Source organism: Alnus glutinosa, chromosome 3 (assembly GCF_958979055.1).
Source record: "Alnus glutinosa chromosome 3, dhAlnGlut1.1, whole genome shotgun sequence".
Lineage (NCBI taxonomy): Eukaryota > Viridiplantae > Streptophyta > Magnoliopsida > Fagales > Betulaceae > Alnus > Alnus glutinosa.
In genome coordinates, this window is record NC_084888.1 from 530009 (window position 1) to 548513 (window position 18505).

Below are 18505 nucleotides of genomic sequence, written 5' to 3' on the forward strand. Positions count from 1 at the left end.
TACCACCTGTTATACGAATTGAAACTCAAGTATCAAAAAATAAAATTTTCAAAACTCAGGCACTAATAACTTATTTAACCCTTTTTTTTTTTTTTTTTTTTTTTTTTTTTTTTTTGTGGCAAAGGTTTCCTTTAAAAAGAAAGAAGAGGAATTCACTTACTCATGCATTTTTTTTAATATCATTTTTAAATTTTAAAAATTTGCAATTTGGTGTTCGAGATATCAACCATTTTCAATCAACTTTTTTATTAAGGTTTTTCATTAACTCAGGAAAGAATAAAAATGATCAAAATACTTCATATATATATATATATATATAAAGTGAGAGAAAAAAAAAAAAAAAAAAAAAAACAAAACAAAAGATTGCACTTACCCACAGCCATGTCATGGGCCATCAATCCTTTTTTTTTTTTTAAACAAAACAAAAATTATAAAGGTAAGAATAGTTGAAAGGACTCGTATATCAGACATTCTTACAAATTGTTTTAATAGTTTTGAGAGTATCATTAAAAGAAAATAGTAATACAAGTAACAAAGTAAAGTTTTTCCCAATAAAAATGAAGAAGGAAGAAAGAATTCTCGAGGGACGAGGCAGCGGCGGCTAAGCCACTATAACTAAATTAAGTAGAGAAGTGGAGAAATCCCGTGGTAAAGTCCATGGGACTTCCGCTCTAGAAGAAGATTAAAAACAAAAACTGGTTAATGAGCCAATCATTAGAAGTCCATTCTCCTTGCCATGGGCCTCATAGCCCTTGATACCAAATATGTATTTTTTTAATAAAGAATTTCATAATTAAGTTTCCGTCGTTCCACATAATCAAAAGTCTAAATATAAAGTAGTTAGTATGTATTAATTTATAATCTTTTATTTCAAAGTGGGTGATGAGAATTGAGAATGACGTACGTGATCACGACACCATAAGTTTATTAATGGATCTGAAATTGAACATGCGCGCATAATATCCATGTAAGAAATATATAATATCAATGGTATATATCCAGTAATGCCTACCGCCTACGTGCATCCTACAAGATCACACACAGTGGAAGCCTCAAGGACACAAGGAATCAGCAACAGCTCATGCAACTACTTACCCATTTTGAAGGAAGCCCCACACAAACCTAGCTATTATTAAAAATAAAAATAAATAAATAAATAAACCCTAATATACATATACATATGAATAGTTTTTTGTTTCCTAATTAAATTTAAGAAAAATTAAAGGAACTTGATGTGAGTGCTCTTAACTCTAATAAGCTAGCAAAATACTGACGGTACGTAACATGTCTCCTTGGGGTCGGAGATGTGGAACAGCATTGTTCTTCCCCCAAGATGATCTCGTATATACAGAGTTAATTAGATAAATTAAATTCATCTTGGACAGATGAAAAAAGTACAATTTTTTTCTTTTTGTAGTTTAATTTTTGCACCTAAGCCAAACTAATCGTCATTACTATTAAAAAAAAAAAAAAAAAAAAAAAAACACCATTATGTTGGAACGTACTACGTTGAAGAAAATAAAATGTAAGTGATTGGAAGGATCTTCTAGTGAAAGTGGAAATTTAGGAGGATAAAGAGAAAGAAACTGTCAAAACGAATTGTATATAGTTTTTGTGTGGGATGACCACAGTTGTTCTAGCTAGTATGATCATCCCTCACATCATCACATTCCCAAAAGTCAATTTTGATAGGCGCAAGCCCTTAGGACAAACAGTCCATTAGCTTAGCTTATTGAACAGCCTTCTCTTTTTGATTAAATGCTATATTTATTTTTTTGGGTAAAATACTGGCCTTGCAATATAAAATATATGGTGGCTTCCTTCCAAACAAATAAGAGATCGAACATGTAAAGGTACCAAACAAACATGAAAAAGAATATTCATTAATTTTCAGTGATTGGGAAGAGAAAAAAAAAAAAAAAAGCCTCTTAGATTGGCTGAACATTAATTCTCTTATTCTTCCAACTTAATTCGGACAATTTTTGTTCCCCCGTACCTGATGAAGGGGCCATACTGATGGGTTAACACATCCGTAACATACGTTAATTAATATTCTCAAAACACAAACGCCATTAAAAAATTGGGTACAGTTTGTACGTAGGGTAAGGAAGTTAAAGCTATATATACATAGCTTAAAAAGGAGATGGTAAAAATAGGCTAGCTATAAACTATCTCCGTGGGGATTTAGGTAGCTAGGTTAATTACCTTAAGCTAAAAAAGAAAATACTAAGCTCCTGATCAACACCGATGCTCCCATGTGGATCAATCAAATGGAAAGACTCAGAATCAGATGACCCACAAACTCTCTCAAAGTTGGCCCTAAGGTACATGACCTCATCATCGCCATCAAGCTCCTTCCCACTTATCATGCCAGCACCCACAACAACCGCACTCATTACCCTAAGTGCGTCCATATCAGCCTTGGAAGGCTGACGCTTAAACGCATACCCAACTTTCCTCCCATTGCAATACATAGTCCACACTGGCATGGACAAAAGAGAGCAAGCTGGTGTGGCGCTGGCGCACTCTAGTGCAATTCGAAGAACACCCCCTCGCATTTCTCTTGCCAGTGTTGTTGTGGGGACAGCCAATTCAAGGAGGAGAATTGGGTTGGTGGGCAGCTTCGAACTCGTTTGGATACAAAGCCTGACTTTCCCACGGCGATAGCCAAATAGGGTGCCAATGACAGCTGTGGAAGAAGTGAAGGTGGGGTACTGTGGATTACTGTAGTTCTGGAGGTAGTTTTCTCGGTCTTCTATAATGGTGCAACCGCAGCTTGGGATGAGGAGCTCCATCAGAGAGCGCAGAAGCCTCCATGACCGGACTTGTTTCTGGCAGTCCACGGTGGTGACACCATTGGCTATGGTGGTGGCACCAACTGTTGGATAGGCCATGTTGTGTGCCTTAAAGGAAGGGTCAATGGGTGTGACTTGTGAGAGAGGCTTGGGTGGTTTGTTGCAGACGGTATGGGGGGTTTATATATAGTGAAGAGTGAAAGACGATTAATTTGCAGTTATTGATTGACAGGTGTCCTCCTGTGCACTTGTTTAACGAAAATCCGACAGTTCCAGTGATCACAAAGGAATAGCAACTATTTTATACCGGAATTTAAAATTGATGCATATAAAAATGTATATAATTTTATATTATTTAAATTTTTAAAAAATATATTAATATTGACTATATATATATCATTAGATGCATTAATTTTAAATCCTGACCTTTCATTTAAAATGAATAATCTTTATTTCATTTAATGAAATGGAGGGAAGATCTTATTATGATCGGATCACGATAAAAAAATGTATTTTAGTTAGAAGAAACTAATTTTATTTTGTACACGGAATGGCTCAAATTGACAATTCTGAACACAAATTTAAAATGAAGTCTATCTAAAGTATTTTTCAGCAGTCTCCTATGTTCTATTCACTAAATTTAGAAAAAAAATTAAAAAAGTCACAAAAAAAAAACCCACAACAAATGACCGTACGATTGCCTCCATCAAGAGGTTTCAAGATCAAACGAGGATGACTGAAAATTTGATGGCTGGAGCTTAAGAAAAAAACCATGGCTGGAAAGACCATGAGTTTTTCAGTAGAATTGCTATTAAAGATCATGGCTAGAGCTTTTTTATTTTTGAGAAAGATACAGGGGAAAAAGAAGGGGAAGATGGCTGGAGCTTGAGAAATTAAAAAAAATAAAATAAAAAGACAATGGCTGAAACCAGAAAGACAGTGGATGCATGTAAAAAAGAAATGAATAAAAAAAATAAAATATCATTAAAAATTAATACTTTAATAATATAGAAAATAATTAATGAAAACTATTCTGAAGCCTATTTATATAAGAAAACAAAAATTAATTTAATTCTCTAAATTTAAAGAAAACTAAATAAAATCTACTAAAAATGCTCGATGAAGTAAGAATATTGTTTCACATACTAAAGAATATCAGAAAGTACGTAGCGTGTACATCTTTTGATAAAAAAGCTCCACATAACGTGGTAAATTTTGCATTAAAAACAATAATTTCTAAGAATTCAAGGAGAAAAAAGTATCCTAATTAATTACTTTTGATAGACATTTGAATACCTTTTTTTAAGTTGGGATATATGGCAATGTCGAAGTTTGCTTGGGAAATAATTATATATCCTTATATCCGTATAGTAACAACCATAGAGTATTGTCATATTGGAATTTTTTGTCTATATATATATATATATATATATATATATATATATATATATATATATATATATAAAATTGGACTGCCCTTCTTAATTGATCAACTACGGCCCACTTTTGTTTTCCTGATGGAAACCATTAGTTCCAAACAGTATATAGAGGTTATTTGTAAGAAAATTGGTTTTGATAGGGTCTTTGTGGTTGATCCGATAGGGAGAAGTGGGGGATTGGCTTTTTTGTGGAATTCGGAGTCTGCGGTAGAAATGTATAACTACTCCAGACGCCATATTAATACTGTGGTAAAGGATGAGAATAACAACCCTTGGTGGAAGTTCACTGGCTTTTACGGTAACCCGGTCTGTGCCAGGCGGGCCGACTCGTGGGACTTACTCAAGTTTCTGAATACCTGCCATCCGATCCCTTGGATGTGTGCAGGGGATTTTAACGAGGTGGTTATGCAGGAAGAAAAGGAGGGCTCAAATCTTAGGAGGGAGTCTCAGTTGACAGGATTCAGGGAGGCTTTGGAGGTCTGCAGGTTAGGAGACCTTGGGTTTTTCGGCTCTCCGTTCACTTGGAGCAACTGGAGGTCAGATGGTACCTTTACAAAGGAGAGGCTTGACCGTGCTGTGGCCAATCCGGAATGGTGCTCTATTTTCTCATCCTTTTCTGTTGTGGTCTTAGCAGCGAGAACTTCTGACCACAGTCCCATTTTGGTTACCTTCTCTACCAACTTCAAGAGAGGCCAGAACCAAGGTACGGCTGGTAGAAGTTTTAAACTTGAAGCCAGCTGGTTGAAAGATGTTGAGTGTGGGGATATCATCGGCTCAGCATGGAACAGTTGTCCGAGCATTGACTCCCCGATTGAAGGAATCCAGCAAAGACTCTCGACCTGTCGTAGGGCCCTGTTGGAGTGGGGGGGCATAAATTTGGGAAGGAGGAGGAGGCAGTAAAGGAGAAAACCGACCAGTTGGCAGCTCTCCAAAGCTACGAAAGCCCGGCTGTGGCTTCTCAGATTAGATCTCTGCAAAGGGAGATCGATGACCTGCTGGAGTTTGAGGACATGAAGTGGAAGCAGCGGGCAAAACAACATTGGCTTCGGAATGGTGACCGAAACACAGCTTTCTACCACTCCTAGGTTCAGCATAGAAGGAAAATCAACCGCATTAGGAGTGTCACAGACGAGCAGGGCAGAACGTGGAGGAAGAATAGGGATATTGGTAAGGTTTTCCTCAATTTCTATGAGGAGTTGTTCACCTCTCAAGGGGTTGATAGGGTGGAGGAGTGCGTTAGATGGGTTGATACAAGGGTTACGGAAGACATGAACAATCGGCTTCTTCACAGCTTCTCTGAGGATGAAATCTAGAAAGCCTTGTTCCAGATGCACCCCCTCAAGGCACCTGGACCGGATGGATTCCCTGCTGCCTTCTATCAAAGGAACTGGCCCACGGTGGGCAGTGAAGTGTGCAAAGCAGCTTTATCCTTCCTTAGCGATGGGCAGATGGACATGGGGATTAACTCAACCAACATTGTCCTAATCCCTAAGGTGAACTCCCCTTCTAAGCCATCTGATTTTAGGCCTATCAGTTTGTGCAACGTTCTTTACAAGTTGATCTCCAAAGTCCTAGCTAATAGATTGAAGACTATTCTCCCTCATATTGTTTCTCCGGAGCAAAGCGCTTTTGTTTCGGGCCGATTAATTACTGACAATATTCTTGTTGCTTTTGAGACCCTCCACACCATGGCTGCTAGGCTTTCGGGGAAGGAGGGGTACATGGCTCTAAAGCTCGATATGAGCAAAGCCTATGATAGATTGGAATGGGATTTCCTTGAGGCAATGCTCCGTAAGCTTGGCTTTGCGGCTAGATGGATCAATCTCCTAATGGCGTGTGTCCGGTCTGTTACCTATTCCATTCTCATCAATGGTAGACCTTTTGGGAGAATCTTCCCCTCGCGAGGATTGAGGCAAGGAGACCCTCTCTCCCCCTACCTGTTCATTCTCTGCGCGGAGGCCCTGAGCTCTTTACTCCGCAATGCAGAAAGGGTTAGAGGGATAACAGGTGTTCCGATTTCCAGGGGAGGCATCCGGATACACCATCTATTCTTTGCTGACGACAGTTTATTATTCTACAAAGCTAATACTAGAGAGTGGAGTCAAGTTGATTCTATCCTTGAATGCTATGAGCGGGCTTCCGGCCAGAAAATCAACAAGGAGAAGACTTCCATCTTCTTTAGTAGGAATACCCCTTCAGTTGCCAGAGAAGAGATCCTTTCCAGAGCTGAGGCAGGGCTGGTTCAATGCTTTGAACGGTATCTAGGACTTCCATCCCTTATAGGGAGGTCTAGGGTCTCATCTTTTAACTTCATTAAAGGGAGAATCTGGGCTAAGCTCAATGGTTGGAAGGAGAAGTTCCTCACGCATGCAGGGAAGGAGGTGTTGCTGAAGGCAGTCATTCAAGCGATCCCGACATACACGATGAGTGTGTTCCGTATCCCAAAAGCTTTGACCAAAGAAATCAATGCCATGATGGGGAAGTTCTGGTGGAGTTTTAAAGAAAATTCCAATAAGATTGCCTGGATGGCTTGGAGGAAGATGGACAGAAGTAAGGACTTGGGGGGTCTAGGCTATAGAGACATTGACTGTTTTAACATGGCATTGCTTGCTAACCAATGCTGGAGGTTACTGAAGAGGCCGGATTCCCTGGCTGCTTGAGTGATGTGCGAAAAATACTTCCCTAACTCGGATTTTCTAGGTTCCAATTTGGGGAAGAAGCATGCCTGGAGAAGTATCTGGCAGGCAAAGGGCCTTCTCCAGGAGGGGCTAATGTGGAGGGTGGGAAATGGTCACAGTATCAACCTGTGGGATGATAAGTGGATCCCAGCACTTCCTCACAAAGTTCTTGATCCGGTCAGGGTGCTTCCTAGAGAAGCAACAGTGGCCGATATTATTAACAGGGAAGCTAATTGGTGGGATATTCCTCTCATAGAAAGAACTTTCTTAGAGGACACTGTGGAAAAGATATGTAGTATTCCCATCAACCCTAGGTATCATGAGGACAAGCTAATTTGGAGTGGGACCAAAAATGGAGGATTTTCGGTCCGCAGTGCCTATCACCTCGAAGTAGGGAGAAGAGATAGGGATATTGGGAGCTCTTCTTCGGTGAATTCTGCTTCCCACCTATGGCGGCGCCTATGGAGTCTAAATCTCCCCCGACACATCCTTCTATTCCTATGGAGAGCATGCAACGAAATATTACCTACGAAAAATAACCTATACAATAGGAAAGTGGTCACTGACCAGTTATGCCCGATGTGCGGGTTCGAGGCAGAATCCGTCAGCCACGCTTTGTGGAGTTGCGGCTCGGCTCAGGCGGTTTGGGGCTCCTGCAGGGGTCCCATTCAGAAGTGCTCTGTCGGGGCTGAGGAGTTCTTTGGGGTCTTTGCCGCTCTCTGTGATAAGCTGGAAGATGAGGATCTCGAGCGGTTCGCAGCGGTCGCCCACAAGATTTGGTCCCAGCGGAATAGGGTGGTTTTTTGGGGTGCTGTTCTGCCTCCGAACATCCTGATTAGAGAAGCCTTTGATCTGGTGGAGGAATTCCGGAATGCTAATTTGCGAGCTGAAGACCTAGGGCAAGGGGGGCAGTCCCCCAATGGCAGATGGATCAAACCAGCGCCAAACTGTATTAAAATCAACTGGGACGCAGCACTGGATGGTCGGAAAAAACTTATGGGGATAGGGATTGTTGCTAGGGATTCCCAAGGAGACGTGAAGGCGGCCAAGTGTGAAGTTTTTCCTTACATCAGGGATCCAGTTGTTGCGGAAGCCATCGGCGCTAGGTGTGCTGTTTCTTTTGGCCGTAATCTGGGGTTTCAATCGATCGAATTGGAGGGTGATGCCCGAGAGATCATCCTGGCCCTAAGCAATCCGGAGGAAGTCGATTCCATCCATGGGCATTTTTCGATCGAGACAAGGCAGATGTTGGGGTCGTTGTTTTCCTGGAAGGTCTCCCATCTGAGACGCGAAGGAAACATGGATGCTCATAATCTAGCTAAACTAGCTTTGTCCAAACAGTTTAATCGTGTGTGGCTTAACTCTTGTCCCAGTGAGCTGTTGTATGTTGTTAATGCTGACATTTATTAATGGAAGCCTATGTTTCCCTTAAAAAAAAAAAAAACTTTTTTCAGTTTAAGGGAAATTCCTAAAAAATCACTGAGTTTTGCCCTGGCCCTGTGACAGGTAACGGTATAAATTTTTCATTTTGATAATTAAAAATTTGAGTTGTAATCTTACAACAAATTATATAGTCCTTTCTTCATATTTGTTTTCCAGCTTTTAAAGAAAAACTTGCCAATTGTCATATTTTCGACCTAGCTCGAACCAAAGAAAACGTGGCATGTGCAATCATGTTATCATATTTGTTATTTATCCACTCTCGCATAGGGAGGGAGTGAGGGTGGCTTCATTTCATCCTCCCACCCACACCTTTTTTGTAGGTACAAAAATGAAATCCATCACTGTTTTTAGCCAAAATCGATATGTTAATTGTAAGGATCAAGCTTTTGTTGGTAAAAAATTGAATGAAAGTTTAAAAATTAAGAATTTGAGCTCTGTTAGGGAAGAAATCCGATTCTACCCAATGGGCCAGGACCGTGGCCCATTAAGACTTGCCAAGACTATCATATCTAACGGACTCGGTAATTTGCCGTCACTATATGAAGATCAAGGAGGGTTAAAAGCCGATCTCAAATCGGTTAAAGATCGACTTGGCAACTTATGACAACCATGAAGGAAGTCCCACGACTCTACGATCTCAAGACGGTTAAAGATCGACTTGGCAACTTATGACGACCATGAAGAAAGTCCCACGACTCCACGATCCCAAGTTGGTTAAAGACCGACTTGACAACGATCGTGGAGAATATGTCTCAGTCCCATGATCTGTACAAAAGAGAGGTGCCCCTACGATCTAAAGCCGGTTGAGGGTTGACTCCGCAATTTTTGCGGAGTTCGAACCACGACGCCACAATCTCAAGTCGGTAAAAGACCGACTCGACAACGATCGTGGAGAGTACACCTCAATCCCACGATCCGAGTAGTCGACAAGCACTCCAAATCTGACACGTGGTCCAATGGAAAAGCCGAACCGCTCTCGACACTCCCTTTATAAATACCTCACAACTAGACAAGTATAATGGAGATTGCTCACTGTAATTAAGAGTAATATACACTTGAAATAATACTGACAAAAGCATCGGAGTGAGATTGTCGGGTTCCCCCCGACGTAGCTTTCTCTCTTGCAGGATCGTGGAGATAGGCTCATCAGGTTCATCAACTACCATACTACAATCTGTTCTAATAAGCTCCAAATGGCCCTTTTATTTTTTTTCCAATGGTAGTCCCTGCAATTCTTATGATTTAAGTTGTTCATTTAAAATGAATGACTTAGATCAAGAGGGTGGTCCTAAGTCTTAGGAGGTGGTCTCACCACCTCCAATAGTTCAAAGGTGGTGCACCAACCCTTATGGTGGCCAAAGGAATTGGTCGGTCCACCTTAATCACACTCTAGGGTAGTCGGCTACTCATTAACTTTTTTTTAATTATTATTTATTGATGACCTAGTTCAATTTAGGCTGCTCATTTGGTAGGAAAATTAACTCGATCATCGAAATGAAATACCTTGAAATTATGTCTAAATTTCAAATAATTCAGACAACAAGAGAGGGTGGTGCAGGTTCTAAGAGCATCCCCATTGGATTATGTAAAATTCAATCTATTATAGATAACCAAAATTCATTTTTGATAGTTTAGATAATGGGTTTTAAAAAACGCCATACATTTGATTATCTATTCTTAACTCTACATCAATTAAGTATTCATTTTTACTTTTTTTTATTTTATCTTTCTCTTTCCTACTTTTTATCATTTTATTCTACCAACTAACTCCCAACCAACTCCCAATCCTCCACACACTCCGTTTTGACCTTCACCAAGCGTGCTTTCTAGCTGGAACCAACATTGCTCTTATTTTTTCTCAAAAAAAAAAAAAAAAAAACTGCCCTCATTTATCCTTAAGATGCCAGCCACGTGTTCTACCAAGAGCCACTCCACCCTTATCTTCTTTGACTTCTAGAACTCCTCTCTTCACTTTCCCAAAACCATTCTTCTCTCTCTTTCTTATTTTTTTGGGATAATTGCACCATTGATCTCTGTGGTATGCCATAATTATTTTTCACTCCCTATGGTTTAAAAAGTTCATGGGAGGTCCCTGTGGTATGTAATAGTTATGTTTTACTCCCTGGGTCGATTTTTCGTCCACCATTTTGACAGAATCGGTTAGCCATACACGTCAGCGCCACGTATCGCCAATAAGATAGCGACACGTGTCCATTTTAATAAAAAAAATTATTAAAAATAAAAATAAAAAAACTTATTTAAAAAAAAAGAAAAGAAAAGAAAAGAAAAGAAAAAAAGGGCAGTCTTGGGGTGGCTGCGCCACCCCCAGTGGCCGCCGGGGGTGGCAGCTGCCTCCCCAGTGGCTAGGGGTGGCGTGCGGCCACCCCCCAAGCCTGCCCTTTTTTCTTTTTTCTTTTTTGTTTTTAAATAAAATAAGTTTATTTATTTATTTTTTAATATATTTATAATTTTTTTATTAAGATGGACACGTGTCGCCATCTTATTGGCGACATGTGGTGCTGATGTGTAGGGCTAATAGATTTCGTCAAAATGGTGGACGGAAAATCGACCTAGGGAGTAAAACATAATTATTACATACCAAAGGGACCTCCCATGAACTTTTTAAACCATAGGGAGTAAAAAATAATTATGGCATACCACAACGACCAACGGTGCAATTATCCCTATTTTTTTGGATGAATATTCTCTCTCTCTCTCTCTTCCTTCATCTTCAAGCTTCTAACTTTAGAGAAATGGCCATGACACACCACCTCCTCCACCCTCCTCTCTCTCCACCCGCCTCTAGCTCCCTCGTGCTCAGTCCCTCTCATCTCCCTTTTTAATCGCCTTCAGACCTAGCTCTTCGAAGTCGTCGCCCACTAAAGAAGATGAAGAAGATGAAAGAAGAAGAAAAAGGCGGGAGGAAGAAGAAAAAGGCCTGGGGGGGGGGGGGAGTGTGAGACAGAGAGACGCAAAGATCGTCCTTTTCGCCAGTGAAAATACAATAAAAAATAAAAAATAAAAAAAGAAAGATGTATGAACAGTGCAACGCCACATGTAGCGTTGCACTGTTCACAAATCTCCATCAACACCAGTTTACGTTTGGGATAGAGAAGCCAATGGAATTGGGTTTTTATAGTTTGTTTATCTATTATAGATTTACAGTGAATTTTACATAGCCCACTGTGCCCGAGTAAGTCCCCAAGCTGCTTAATTAGGGTGTTAGCCCACTGTACCCCTCTCTCATTTATTAAAATCCTTTGTAATTTATACACAAAATTCCTGGAGTTCTCCATCCTTTGTCCGCTTTTCTTGGCTCAAAGACACTTTTCAATTGGCTAGTGCGCTCCTTCTGGGTATTTTTAAACATGCATGTGTACATGTTATAATATTTAGTAATGTTACGTATCACCCTCTTGTCTTCTTTTTGTTCCTCTAAAATTGATGTGACTTTTTAAATTATTATTGGATCAAAATTCAATAGTGATCTATCATAAATTTAATGATGATTTTAAAAGTTACGTCAATTTTAAAAGGACCAAAAAAAAGGACAAAGAGGATAATACGTAAAATTACTCAATATTAAAACATCTTTTCTTAGCTTTCATCAATGGAACAAGAAGAAAAGGAGCCGAGACAAAACAAGGTGTGCCATCTCACTGTCTAGATCCATGTTGCTCATGCCTAGGCACTCTTTGCTGTCATAATTTAGGAACGTATATAATTTACGAAGAAACAGCAATGGGCAACACGTGTAATATAGTTTATTAGGGGTTAAATGCACAATACACGTTATATGCAATAAAAGACCCCAATCGATCATTAGAAAATATTCTTTCCATCCCAATATAAAATCGATCAATTTTTCAATGTACGATTGTTAATAAAAAGATAACATTACATAAAATTTCTTTATAAAGATAGTATTAGAAAAAAAAATTATAATAAAAATAAATTTTATTTTATTTTTTTTGAATGAGAGTAATAGGGGAAAAGTGAAAAACTAGAATTTATACTAGGATCAATAAAATAATAATTTTTTTATGAGGAGATGCAAATAATAAAATTCAATCATTATCAGCTGGATCTGTGTGATTGAGTTTTAAAGAAATATTATTGCACATGACACTCCATCGAGCTGCAACACATGGCCCCGCAATCGTCCTTAAATACAGTTTGGGTGGGCATTTTGATATTTTTCTGGTCCTCAATATGTTTTGTTTAGAGCCTGAGATAAGCTTCTCTACTCTAAAAGGCAACGGCAACGGCAACGGCAACAAGGGACTGAAGGGAGAAAGAAAGCATTATATGGTGATAAAGGAAAATTAACTTAATTTGCTTTTAAGATGAAGCATAAAGCAATAATTATAAAAGAGGTCACTCTGGCCCAATTTCTCAATTTGTATTAATAAAGTAAGCAGAATTTTATAAAATTTGTTTTTTTACACTTCTTTTTATTTTATCTTCTGTTACCATCGACCCACCTCTCAGATAAATTAAGCAAGTGTGCGTTTCTCTTGGTAAATAAATCAGATTAAGTGTGGACATCTAGAATACCAGATCATTCTTGTTGAATTGGGAAGATTATATGGGAAGAAGATTTTTTTTTTTTTTTTTGAAGAAAAGATCAATTTCCATTAATCAAGAGAAAGGTACAAATTCAGCTACCATAAAGGTGTATATAAGAACAACTATAAAGGTGTATACCCAAGCTGATCCAACAATCAACTCAGACTATTACAGACAGAATGCTACAAATAAAACTTAGCCAACCAAAACGATGCTTCTGCGGTGACATAAAAACTATTAGAGAACAGGCAGTTGGTCACATATTTTGACATAAAAGCAAAGACTAAGTTAATAAGCATACAGCAAACTGCCTACACAACCAAACTGGAACAGGAAAACCCAAAAACAGAAACTGCCATCCAGGACGATCGCCACCGGAGGCGGCGCGTGTGGCCCACGCGCCACCACAAGAAGACCCCCAGATAGCGGCCGTTCACCAAAAATCTCTGATCTCCACCACACACGGCCAAAACAAACGGTTCGTGGTCATCACGCGCCACACAGACCAGAAACCAACCAAACGCGAGATAACCACGCGCCGACCACCGGGACTAAAAACGGCCGTGGAAAGCGGCAACAACACCAGAAAGCGACGGCGAACAAGCCTGGAGAGCATGTGTCCAACAGAAGACGACAGAAAATTGCAGATTTGACCTCCTAGCGTGTGAAAACTCAGCCAAGATCTCCACCGTCGACACGCATGGGACGACCACTCCTCTCTGGCACCTTCTCCAGTAGGTTCACCTGCCAAAACAAACTAAAAAAACAAGAAAAACGAAACTGTCATAGTCCAAAAGGACTATGAGGATGATAACCACCGACAGAACGAGTCCGTGGGGACTGGAGAAAGGAAAGGGGGGTGGAAGAAAGGAATCGGGAAAACGGAGGGAGAAAGGGAGGAGGAGAGGGAAAGGAATCGGGGAAGGAGGAGGGGGGATAGAGTTTCGGTGAGGGGTGAGGGGTTTCCTACCTTAATTAAGTGCCTGGTTTACGCCTCTACCAGATTTGGATGAGACTTGCTACACAGGGGACGCTCATCCGTCCCCTGTGAGCATTTTAGTATAAAAAAATAATTTTTTATTAAAAAGTTGGCTTTGATGTCCCATCAAAGCCAACTTTTTTAATAAAAATTTATTTTTTTATTATATATGGGTGATGGGGGACGGATGAGTGTCCCCCATCCAGCATTTCCCGATAGGGGTGTTCAAACGGAGCGGTTATAACCGTTTTAAAACCGCTAACCGCTTAAAACCGCTAACCGCTTATAACCACTAACCGCTTTTAAAAGCGGTTATAAATAACCGTTAACCGCCTAGGCGGAGGCGGTTAGCGGTTATAGGGTTTTAAAAGCGGTTATAAATAACCGCTAACCGCTTTTATATATATATATAAAATTGACCTGAGAGCCTAGAGGGGCGTCGTTTTGGGCATTGCTGAATGCCCAAAACGACGCCGTTTTGGGCATTGCTGAATGCCCAAAACGACGCCGTTTTGGTAATATATATAAACCATATTTTCTCTTTTAGGTTTAGGTTTCCATTTTCCAATTCCCATTTCATTTTTGTCGCCGACGCCGTCTCGCTCTGCCCTCTCGTCTCCTCTCTGCCCATCTCGTCTCCGCCGCCGCTCGTCTCCGCTTCCGGTCGTCTCCGCCGCCACTACACTGTAAGTTTCTCCCTCAGTTTTGGTAGATAGTCCTTTTTCTTTTTGTAGTGAATATATTCGTAGATTTAATTTAATGATAAAAAAAAAATTGTATATAGATATATTAGAGGTTATTGTATTCTGATTTGGGTATTTCTTGGATATATTCTTGGATTTTGATTTGGGTATTTCTTGAAGCTGCTAGCCTTGGTGTTGGGAAGGAAAAGAAGAAGGGATGGTTCTGGGTTTGAGGCGAGAGAGAGATCGGTTCACTGCGAGAGCGTCCATGGGTAGTGTTAGAGCCGGCGTGATGTTTGGAGGAGATGGGTGGGTTAGAGAAGGGACTGAGTTGGCAATGGTGGGTACAGTGTAATCTAGGAAGTGGGTTTGGGATAAGGAACCACATCCATAATCCATTATCATGGTTTTGTCCATATGTTGGTGTTTCTGCAATTGGTTTGTTTTTTTGCCTTAGCCACGTAATTTTTGTGGTATTGATTTCTGGCCACAAACATGGCATTAGCCGGGAGACTTCAGGTAAAGAAAGAAAGAAAGAGTCTAATATGAAGCCATCCTCATAAGTATCCTCATCAGTTTGTAAGACTTCTGTTGTATATTGACCGACACCATCCACTTCCTCAAAGTGTTGTGCTGCTGTTAACATATTGACCGACTCCATCCACATCAGTTTGAAAGACTTCTGTTGCATATTGACCTCCCAGTTAGTTGGCTGCCTAGTATGTTTTGGAATTTAGAATATGTTTGGATTAGTAATTTTGTAACAAAGGACAAAAGGCCCAAAAAGTATTAAATTTTTTTCTTGAAAAAATTAAAATCTGTACAAAAAATGGCCCAAAACCAATTTTAACCCGACCCAAAACCAGTCTAAACCCGGCCCAAAACCGGAATTCGAAAGCGGTTTCAAACCGCCGGTTATAACCGCTTGTACACCTCTATTTCCCGATTTGGATCCTTGTCGAAATTCTCTAAAGCTGCGCGTTTCTCAATCTGGAGCTAGCTGTTACTCAGCCGATCCTCCCATTTCAATTTTCAGTACATTTTCCTTGGCGGTCAATGATTCCATAATATTTAATACAAAAACAAAAAACCAAAGAGGTCAAAAAGAAAACATCACCAGGGCAAAATTGAGGGATATTTTTATTTTACTTTTAAAAATACAAGTAATAGGCTGAATTACTCTAATCTCTCCATCTCTTTCATTTCTCTAAGTTATTATCATTTTGTATAAAGTATTACAATAAAACTAAAAAATAAAAATAACTAGTCAAATCCAATTTTTTCTTCTAATAGTAATTATTCTTTTTCCTAACAGACGTGCCCAAATATTCCAAACATAATGGTTCGTGACGATTTAAACTGGAGCTTCCAAGAACTTCTGTAAAATTGCCGTCCTTCATTTCCACTTTCCCACCTCCCGTACGCAAGGAATAATATATAATAAAACAACAAAGGAAATGGACAAAATCTCGCGTGTAAACCACAGCGAAAGGCGAAAACCTGCCTATGACATTATACTATGTTTATACGACAAAACCTTAATTATTGGAGATATACTACAAAATGTCCCAGGTACAACCGTCACCAGTTGATTGTTTACCTCTTGCCACGTGCCATGCTCCTGGTATCATCCCTTGCCAACCCTACCCCAGCACGGTCTTCTTCTTCTTATATCCCCTGCTTTTTAAATTGGTCATCGGATGACTAGAGTAGTACTATAGTCTTCAGATTGAATCAACGGAGCGAGCAGCTTTGTTTTCTTTCAACTTCTGACTTCAGAAATGAGAGTCAAGATCGAAGATGTTCCTAGGATCACATGGGCCCATGTGCTCTTCATTGCGCAGGCGTGCCTTCTCGCCAATGCGGAGACAAGTACGGAATCGCCGGAGAGCTCGTTCGATTTCGACTGGAAGATCACACCGTCGATGACGATCATCACCGTGGCCCTCGTGTGCTTCTTCGCCTTCTTGGCCTTCTTCTCCATCTACCTTCGCAAATGTGCCCGGTCACGCGTCGCCGTCGCCGCCGCTTCCGCCGCCGATACCTCCCTGCCCATCGCCTCCTCCTCTGGCCAAGACCACCCCCGACGCCGCGGTCTAGACCGGGCGGTGATCGAGACCTTTCCGGTGGTCACCTACTCCGCGGTCAAGGGTCTCAAGATCGGCAAAGGAGAGCTCGAGTGCGCGGTGTGCTTGAGCGAGTTCGAGGACCACGAAACGCTGCGTTTGTTACCCACGTGCAACCATGTCTTCCACTCCGATTGTATCGACACCTGGTTAACTTCTCGGGTTACATGTCCGGTTTGCAGAGCTAAGGTCGCCCAGGCGGTCAATCGATTAGCCGCCAATTCATCGCAGTCAACCGAGTCCAGCAACGAGCCGACCCAGGAAAACTCAGCGTCCCGACTCGGCGAAGAACAAAATCATGTTGTGGTTGATATTGAGGAAGCTCAAGGCGGAGAGTTACGGGTCGTTGAGATCGTGAACCGTACGCCTAGAACGGGGACATCGGGGAAGTTACGGAGGTCGCACTCGACAGGTCACTCGCCGGTTCAACCCAGAGAGAACACGGAGAGGTACACGTTGAGATTGCCAGAGGAGGTAAGGAAGCAGCTTTTGGAGGGTGAGAAGCTGGAGCGTTCGATGAGCAACGGCGTCGTTTTGGCAACAGTAGCGAGTTCGAGGAAAGAGTATAGGAGTGGTGACGTGGACGTCTAAGGCTGTCCGTTGAAGGAAAATGTGACGAATGCTGTTAGATGTTATCCACGTGAAGTCTGGTCGGCACTGCAGTCTCCGGTTCGATTGTGATTAATTAAATCCGAAGGCGCTCATGTTTGGAGTGAAGTGGGTTGATTCGATTCTTCGATCGATAAAATGGGTCAAAATATTAGCAAGTGGGGTTTTTAATCCTTGTTTCTTTAATCAATTCTACCTGGAGAGCGGATCAGGATGCTTTTTGGTGCGACCAAAAGCCCATTTTGGATAGTTTTAGAGGGCTTTTTATATGGTTATTTTAGTGAGTTGGCCTGTCTCAGAATTGACCAGGCAAGTTGTGGAGTTGTTTAAATTGCTTTTATATATATATATGTGTGTGTGGGTGTGTGTTTGGTACAATCTGAAGGCAATTAAAACACATCAGATTGGGCCAAGAGACTGTTAATAACGTTACTAGGAGTGCCATTATCTTGCCTGAATGTGAAGAAACATCCAGTTTGTAGCAGGATCATGTAAAAAACTCTACTCTTAATTTCCTCTCTAGCTTTTTTCTTTCTTTCTTTTTTTTTTTTTTTTTTTTAAGTTTTCTTCAGTGATGGGAGGTAGTCATTCATACTTAGTGAATTCAAATAGAACCAAAGTGAATTGGGTAAAAAGAATATATATATCTAATCATCATCAGTTATGGGGTTGTGGATTTTTTCCCAGATTAACTCGTTTTTCTGATTATAATTTCTTTCAAACTCAATATGTTAATTTAATTTGGACAAAACTTCTTTTTAAGTAAAATTGGGACGTAAAACTTGTTTTACAAGCCTTGCTCAATTTTGGACGCAAACATATAGTCATTGTTGAGGATGATCATAGGAGAGACTCTCAAGCGAGGACGAGAATATTGGGAAAGTTCCCAAGGTCGCACTCAACGGGTCACTCACTGGTTCAGTCGGGAGAGAATACAGAGAGGAGGTATACTCTGAAGTCTGATCAGATTTGCCGGAGGAGGTGAGGAAGCAGATCGTGGTGAGTGGGAAGCTAAGGCGGTCAAGTAGCTATGACGTCGTTTTGGGCAGGGAAGGGAATAGCAGAGGAAAGAATAGTGGTGTGGACCGGCAGGTTGGACGGCCGAACTGGTGGGTGTTTTGGAGGACGCCGAGGTTTTTGTTTCTCTTAAGTATCCCAAGTTGAGTGGGGATGGGAATCTGACG

The 18505-nt window shown here is 40.7% G+C and overlaps 2 protein-coding genes and 1 long non-coding RNA gene across 3 annotated transcripts; 2 read left to right on the forward strand and 1 right to left on the reverse strand.

Annotated features, from left to right (window-relative positions):
• Positions 1-1996: 1996 nt before the first annotated feature.
• LOC133862406 (protein MIZU-KUSSEI 1-like) lies at positions 1997-2933 on the reverse strand. The gene has a single exon (XM_062298206.1). The coding sequence runs from the start codon at positions 2892-2894 to the stop codon at positions 2202-2204; it is 693 nt and encodes a 230-aa protein (XP_062154190.1). The 5' UTR covers positions 2895-2933; the 3' UTR covers positions 1997-2201.
• An 11540-nt stretch (positions 2934-14473) lies between these two features.
• LOC133862679 (uncharacterized) lies at positions 14474-15338 on the forward strand. Its single transcript, XR_009899277.1, has 2 exons — positions 14474-14589; positions 14767-15338. It is a non-coding gene; the product is annotated as an uncharacterized LOC133862679 (long non-coding RNA).
• Positions 15339-16254: 916 nt separating this feature from the next.
• Positions 16255-17858, forward strand: LOC133863460 (RING-H2 finger protein ATL32-like). Its single transcript, XM_062299390.1, has one exon. It carries the CDS (start codon positions 16368-16370, stop codon positions 17301-17303), a length of 936 nt encoding a protein of 311 aa, XP_062155374.1. The 5' UTR covers positions 16255-16367; the 3' UTR covers positions 17304-17858.
• The last annotated feature ends 647 nt before the right edge of the window (positions 17859-18505 follow it).

Bases quoted from the DNA above. Each gene is read 5' to 3' on its own strand.
- LOC133862406 (XM_062298206.1), bottom strand. From the start codon at position 2,894: ATGGCCTATCCAACAGTTGGTGCCACCACCATAGCCAATGGTGTCACC.
- LOC133863460 (XM_062299390.1), top strand. From the start codon at position 16,368: ATGAGAGTCAAGATCGAAGATGTTCCTAGGATCACATGGGCCCATGTG.